This window comes from Cebidichthys violaceus, unplaced genomic scaffold (assembly GCF_023349555.1).
Source record: "Cebidichthys violaceus isolate CVI_PGR_0920_01 unplaced genomic scaffold, fCebVio1.0.p SCAF_33, whole genome shotgun sequence".
NCBI classification, from domain to species: domain Eukaryota; kingdom Metazoa; phylum Chordata; class Actinopteri; order Perciformes; family Stichaeidae; genus Cebidichthys; species Cebidichthys violaceus.
In genome coordinates, this window is record NW_027176517.1 from 2,611,885 (window position 1) to 2,619,384 (window position 7,500).

At 45.4% G+C, this 7,500-nt stretch overlaps 1 protein-coding gene across 5 annotated transcripts in view; it reads left to right on the forward strand.

The window, feature by feature from the left end:
• The first annotated feature begins 2,781 nt into the window (after positions 1–2,781).
• fxr1 (FMR1 autosomal homolog 1) overlaps positions 2,782–7,500 on the forward strand; it is a 10,346-nt gene continuing 5,627 nt past the window's right edge. Inside the window, exons 1-11 of one of the 5 annotated variants that reach the window (XM_068725002.1) lie at positions 2,782–3,067; positions 4,600–4,652; positions 4,764–4,857; positions 4,954–5,025; positions 5,214–5,362; positions 5,580–5,673; positions 5,931–6,047; positions 6,356–6,526; positions 6,775–6,853; positions 7,066–7,175; positions 7,327–7,422. In XM_068725002.1, coding sequence (XP_068581103.1) covers positions 2,930–3,067; positions 4,600–4,652; positions 4,764–4,857; positions 4,954–5,025; positions 5,214–5,362; positions 5,580–5,673; positions 5,931–6,047; positions 6,356–6,526; positions 6,775–6,853; positions 7,066–7,175; positions 7,327–7,422 — 1,173 coding nt within the window. In that variant the 5' untranslated portion in view covers positions 2,782–2,929. The remainder of the gene's footprint in view (positions 3,068–4,599; positions 4,653–4,763; positions 4,858–4,953; positions 5,026–5,213; positions 5,363–5,579; positions 5,674–5,930; positions 6,048–6,355; positions 6,527–6,774; positions 6,854–7,065; positions 7,176–7,326; positions 7,423–7,500) is intronic. The other 4 variants (XM_068725004.1, XM_068725006.1, XM_068725003.1 and 1 more) reach the window with 4 other exon arrangements.

Genomic DNA, 7,500 nt, shown 5'->3' on the forward strand with positions numbered 1-7,500 from the left:
TCCACTCATTAGTTTGGAGTTTTGGTGTTGAACACTTCTCTCATCATTTCATTCAGCTTTTCCAAATTGGTGACAACTTCAAACCGAACATGACAGGTTGACCCAAATTGCTCCGATGACTTCCTGTAGACGATCGCTCCTAACATTGTATTTTACGTATTGAGTTGATGTGACACCGGTGTGAGTGAGTGGGTCTGTTTCAGCGGTGCCGTCTCATGGTGCCACATCAGGATCCTCTCTGAAGCTCTGGGCGACGGTCCAGGAGGTTATCTGTTGGCCACTAGGTGTCACAGTGGTTGTTTCTAAAAGACGCTCTCTGTTTGACTGACTGCTACGCTCCGTGTTGAGTCTAATGTGTGCTTATATTAAATCAGCCCTGTCGAATAATTCTGAAAAACAAACCTAGAAAAACCAGCTAACTATCTCCAACTATGTATTTATTTATGTATGTATTCATGTATTTATGTATGTATTTATTAGCTGCTTCTGTGGATGAGTGAAGCCACATGCCCACAAATGTGAAGTGGTTTAATGCAGCAGATCAACCAGCTGAGCGTGAGCTCTGTGTGCTTCAACACACTGAAGTATTCATCCAGATGGACGGTTCATGTCAGTCACATGATAACAGGAACATCAAAATGAATCAAATTCTCTCAATATTGTTTTATTTCCCCACAAGAACAGCTCAAGTGAGTGTGAATGTGTCTGAGCTGGAAACACAACAACACAACTTGTTTTGCGTGTTTTTAACCCTGAATATTGAGTCCTCATCAGAGCTGCTGCACGGTGGACATGTGTCCTCACTTTAAATGCTTTTGAGTTGACTGGCATTTAAAACGGTCCTGAATGTAGTGGATGTAATCCACACCTGTAAAACACAGAGAGGCACCACAACTCTTCACTTGGTGTACAGGTACGTCTCGAACTCCTCCTGATGTCAGCACAGCATGAAGGACGCTTTATCACAGCCGGATGAAGGGTGATGCCTTCAACTATTCTTTGATTTTTCTCCACTGTTATTGTATTTTTTTGTACAAAATAACCTGCAAGGCTTAATTTTAGGATAATAATAATAATGATAATAAAGCATTTTATTTGTAACGCACTTTTCATTCAGAGAATCTCAGAGTGCCACAGAGCCAGTTCATAATAAAAACAAACTATAATATAAAACTAGTAAACATAAGCATGACAGAAAACAGTGAATGAACAGAAACACTAAATAAATAGCTGACAGTGATTTAACACAAGGTCAGAAACGCCTCCCTGAATAAAAAGGTTTTCAGGCCAGTCTTAAAAGAGTCCGGTGTCGCCCTTAGGTGGTCAGGGAGACTGTTCCATAGGCGCGGTGCTGCCGAGCCAAAGGCCCGGTCGCCCGTGGTGTGGAGCTTGGTGTCGGGGACCCGGAGGAGCGAGCTGTTTGAAGATCTGAGGGTGCGGGTGGAGGTTTGGGGAGTAATGAGTTCTTGAAGGTAGGGGGGTGCATGTCCATTCATGCATTGATGTGTGAGTAGTAGCACTTTGAATGAGACAGGGAGCCAGTGCAGTGAGGGTAGATTGGGTGTTGTAGGCTCATATTTCCGGACTCTCATCAGGATCCTGGCAGCACTGTTTTGCATGTATTGCAGCTTCTGGATGTTCTTGCCAGTGATCAAGGACTGAGAGTGGGGATGTGTGATTTGAGCAGAGCAGCAGGAATGGGGTCCAGGGTCCAGGTACAGGATTTCATTTTTTTGAGGATTTCCTCACCATGGCTCTCCTGAACCTCAGCGAGATGTAGAGGAGACAGCACACTCACAGATACGGTGTTGGTGTCAGAGGGAAGCATGGATGGAGAGCTGGACATCAGAGAGCGAATGCTGTTGACCGTGGATCTGAAAAAGTCAATGAAGCTGTTGCATTGCTCCTCTGTAGCCTCAGTTGAAGAGGACGGTTGTGGTTTCAGGAGATGCTTTATGGTTGGAAAAAGCTGTTTAGAGTTGCCAAGGTTTTTATTGATTGAGCTGGAATAGTACTGTGAGCATCTTTAAGGGAGATGGAGTCGACCCTTTGATGCTCACGGAAAGCCTGTTTATGGACAGTAAGCCATAAACAGGAAGCAATAAGAGGTTTAAGACTGGAGATCAACCACAGAATCAATCTTTGTCTCAAGTCTGAAAGTGACCAAACCCTGTGTACTAATCCAAGGATAGATGGTAAATCATAAATATCAAATAAGTAAAACATAGGTGAAGAAACCACGGTTTAATTGGGACAAAATGTGTTTTAAAATAAAGAAGTGAAATGTTGGGAATGACATTTTTAGAAATGCATGTATGCTTACTGTGACATGTTCTCATGGACACTTTGACTCTTATGGAAACTATGTGATTTAAAGGAAGTCAAAACAAGAGGCATGCCAGCTGAGCAAACTAATAACCCCATAATATAATAAAGGTACATAACTGTTGTTAACTGACTGCTCTAGTATTCAGTCACTACTACTGCTGTCACATGCACTATTATATATATAATTATTATTATTATAATATACCATCATGTATTAGTTGATTTATATGTTGTAATGATCTGATTCCGCAAAGTAACTAATGTTGTCAAATGAATGTAGTGGAGTAAAAGAGTAGAATGTTGGCTTCTAGTATGTAGTTGGGTAGAATTATAAAGTAGCATTAAATATAAATACTCAAGTAAAGTAGAGATAGCCCTACCTTTGATAAAAAGTACTTAAAGCGAGTACAGTAGGCTCCTTCAGTAAATGTACTTCGTTACTTTCCAGTCTCTTAAAGGGCCAGCACAACCACAACACAGCAGGAAGATGAGTGCGTGAGACGAGGCTTCAGTGTGTTCAATTGTTGGTGTTAGGAAACACACTCGAGCTTCTCCAGGGCTTTGTGTTGGTATCGAGGTGAGCAGTAATCACAGCACCGCCATGGAGCCGTCACCTCTCCAGCCTTCAAACTTCTGCCCTGACGCCTCGAGGAGCACCTGTCGTCCCGGCATCCTTTGCGTGTCCAATATGGAAGAACTGGTGGTGGAGGTCCGTGGCTCCAACGGGGCTTATTACAAGGTAATAAACCTGCTTATCGTTCAGCGGCCAACACAATAGACACGTTATACCATGCAACATTCTAGTTGACGTCTCACAGACCACGGCGACAGGTTCCGACTCGCTCTGAACCCACTAGCTGCTCGCCTTTAGCTTGAGCTAGCAATGCTAGCTACAACACCAGCGGGCTAAGCTAGCATCGCTCGCGAGTCTTCGCCATTTGTCACTTTTTAGCGACCCTTCTTTGTACTCCTAGTGGACGAAACAACATCCTACCCTCGAGTATTGGCACGTACAACCGATAAAGTTCTTTATTAATTGTGCTTGACGTTCGGTTGCAGCTTTCCCGAGCTAAAAGTTAGCTACGTTGCTAGTTGCCTAACTGTTGACGTCAAGAGATGAGGCTCAAGTAGCGATGGATTGTAACATATCAGCCCGCTGTAAGTGACCGACATGTCATGTATGTGGTGACTAACGCTGTCGATCACGTATCTTATCAGAATATGTCATGTTTAGGAGGCACCGTGGCTCGTTATGACAGTGACTTTGAGCTCTCGTTGAGCTGCACCTACTCGACGGCTGTCTATTATTTGATACTTCATCACGCTGAAGTTATTTAGTGAGTGAGTGAGTGAGCGAGCCAGCTGTTCCTTGTCAATCCTGACCAGCTTGCATGCCAGGAGAGGATCACTGATACCGTAGACTTAAAGGCTATTTCTGGACGTGCTGTGTGCAACAGTCTCCTCTCCTACCATCTCTCCTCCTGTGCGTTTCCTCTCTCCTTCTCTCGTCTCCTCTGCTAATCGTACTCCTTTCCTTGAATTTCATTTTTTTTTCTGGCCTCGCCTCTATTCCTCATGACTCGTGCACTACTGTGTTTGAGACTGTCCCACTCCCCACTGCTGCTCGTGTGTGTGTGTGTGTGTGTGTGTGTGTGTGTGTGTGTGTGTGTGTGTGTGTGTGTGTGTGTGTGTACACCCAGCCCTGGTTTCATGACTCATTGTGTCCACTTGCCTGCTGGTCGGCTGCCCGGGCCGAATCTTGAGTTTAATGTCTGTGTGATTCCACGTTTCTATTAAAACGTGATTGATGTCACTCCTTCAGTAGAGATGAGCAGGTTGCTTACATCGTACAGGTGTTAAAGACACTTCCAGCATGTTCTGGTGTGTGTTAATGGTCAGCAGCAGCAGCAGCAGATTTTACAAAACTGTCTGTGTCTCTCAATAATCAGCAGAACTGGCTGTGGATAGTCTTAGTTGTGAGCTGTTCTATGCCTTAGCCAAAACCTCAATTAGTTATTAACACACCACTGACAAGCATGTAAGATTGTACGCCAAATATATGTATTCATTTACACTTTACTCAAGCTTGTAATTGAGCTCCTGTAAACTGAAACCTGTAAGATCTTTGTTATTCTCATCACAAAGGAGAGAAGTTGCTTGAAGAATCAAAGTGGATTATTTCTGTCCTGTACGATCAGTGTGTTGAATATGTGGCGCTTAATGTCAGTCAGCTGTTCTGATGTGTTCGCCCCGTCTGTGTCTGTCCTGCAGGGCGTTGTCAAAGATATCCACGATGACTCTCTCACCATTGCCTTTGAGAACAAGTGAGTCTCTCCCTTCTCCTGTATCCTTCATGAAACATGTTGAGTTCAACATGTTAAGACCAATGCGGGACCGTGTCCTAACGAGGTATCGCATGACCATCTCGTTTACAGCTGGCAGCCAGAGCGCCAGGTGCCCTTCAACGATGTCAGGATGCCACCGCCCGCTGACGGCAAGAAGGAGATTGGAGAGGGCGAGGAGGTGGAGGTGAGGAGGACACGCTCATATGGTCTCCTCTTTTTCTTTGCTTGTTTCCTTTCCTGATGCCGTTATGTTTGTGTCTCGGTCTTCGTCTCCCGTCAGATCCTCTCCAAAGCCAACGATCAGGAGCCTTGTGGTTGGTGGCTGGCTAAAGTCCGCATGATGAAGGGAGCTGTGAGTAACGCTCCTTATGAAGACTATATACACTATACTATACACTCAATATTTACATGCAAATTAATGTCAACAGTGTTACATTCTTACTGACACTCTATCGTCTTATAATGTATTATAATACTTTGTAACGGGCGGAGCGTTGAGTGAAGAATGTATCTGAAATACAGTTTTGTCTGTCTGTACAGTTCTATGTGATCGAGTACGCAGCCTGCGACGCCACCTACAATGAGATCGTGACCTTTGAGCGTCTGCGTCCAGTCAACACTAACAAGGCCATCACCAAGAACTCCTTTCACAAGTGCACTGTCCCCGTTCCTCAAGACCTCCAAGAAGCGTAAGTACAGCAGCGCTGCACTAGGGAGGGATGCATCTTAAATACACATGCTCGTTCTCTTCATAATCAATGACTATAACGCGCAACGATGCAGACGATTGTTTATTGTAGGCGTTACATATGGTCTGTACTTTTCTCTGAAGATTTATCCAATCAGTGGTGTGAACCATTTGTGTACATTAGGGATTCACAGAAATACATTTTCCTCATATTGCAGGTGCCAGAGTGAGAACGCCCATAAAGAATTTAAGAAAGCTGTGGGAGCCTGTCGGATCTCGTACTGCCCTGAGACCAGCCAACTGCTGATTGTGGTAACTGGCTCACTGTAATCCTGTGGTGACATTCGGATGTTCACAATAGCATCTGAACTACTCTGTGACTTTGTCCTGCTGATGTTTGTGCGCTGGAGGACTCAGCTATTCATCAAGTCGTCATCATAGAGGGAGCAGCTCAACATATATTCATCCTTCTTTTATTCCTGTGTGTGTGTGTGTGTGTGTGTGTGTGTGTGTGTGTGTGTGTGTGTGTGTGTGTGTGTGTGTGTGTGTGTGTGTGTGTGTGTGTGTAGTCCACCAATGAGACGACAGTGAAGCGCGTGTCTTTGCTGAGTGACATGCACCTGCGCAGCATCAGGACCAAGCTGCTGCTAATGTCCCGCAACCACGAGGCCACAAAACACCTGGAGGTTAGTTGGTGATGAGATCGCTGCGGTTCGGTCTCGATGGTGACCTGGAGGTCACATGGGCAGCTTAGTACACTCGGAGGGGGGACAACTAGCAACCTTAAACCTAGTGTGAAGCCAACGTGACGGGCTGTTAATGACAACGTGACTGTAGCATATGAAGTCAAACGTTTTATACGACACTCTGGGTGTCCGTCAGAGCAAAAAGTGATAGTTAAGGAGCAGTTCTGAATACCATATTGATACCACAATGAATTCATACCAAAAGATGAACTAATGACGAATGAAACTCTGCTCTTGTGATTGTGCAGAGCTCCAGGCAGATGGTGTCGTCCTTCCAGGAGGAGTTCGTGGTGAGAACGGATCTGATGGGCCTGGCCATCGGCAGCCACGGCAGCAACATCCAGCAAGCACGGAAAGTTCCCGGTGTCAGTGCCATTGACCTGGATGAGGAGACCGGCACCTTCAGGATCTACGGAGAGGTTAGGGTGCTTTGTGCTTTAGTGTGGAGGACGCATGAGTGGCTCAACGATGGGTAAAAGGAATCAATGAATACGAGCCTTTACTGCAACAAAAGTAAAGAGAAACGGCGTGGACGTACTTGAACTTTTGTGTACATACACGTACTAAAACAAAGGTATCATTTTCACCATCCATAACATAAACATATAGACGTTAACGTTTGACGGTGCATGTGTGTAAAGTAAAGTGACCCTGTGTTGTCTTTCAGACGGCAGAGGCGGTGAAGAAGGCCAGGAACTTCCTGGAGTTTTTGGAGGACTCTGTCCAGGTGCCCAGGGCCCTTGTTGGTACGTAGACACACTTTTAGTCCCTGAGCTGGAAATCTTCAAAACTTGTGTTTTTACTTGGGGCGGTCAGGGGCAACTGAACACGAGACGCTCCACACGTTAGTCATGACCATAGTGCCACAATGCAAGACAGTCGTCTAAAATGTATCTGTGCAGCTCCTTCATATACCATAGTTATGTATCATCATCTGTTCCCTGCTCTGTGTCCTCAGGCAAAGTGATCGGTAAGAACGGTAAGGTCATCCAGGAGATTGTGGACAAGTCCGGTGTGGTGAGGGTCCGGATAGAAGGAGACAATGACAACAAGCAGCCCCGACAGGAAGTAAGCCTGCTACTGCCACGTCTGTTCTGCTACTGATGAAGCTGCTTGTGGAGTTTGGTCTTCTCTTATTTCTATGCAACTAATGTAGACCTTTCCTTTGCACTCGGTCCAGTCGGTCCCATACTAACATGTGTTGTGCTCTTTGGTTTTGTTGACACAGGGAATGGTCCCGTTCACCTTTGTCGGTACGAAGGAGAGCATCGGCAATGTTCAGGTCTTGCTGGAGTACCACATCTCTTACCTTAATGTAAGGATACCTGTGTGTGTGTGTGTGTGTGTGTGTGTGTGTGTGTGTGTGTGTGTGTGTGTGTGTGTGTGTGAGAGA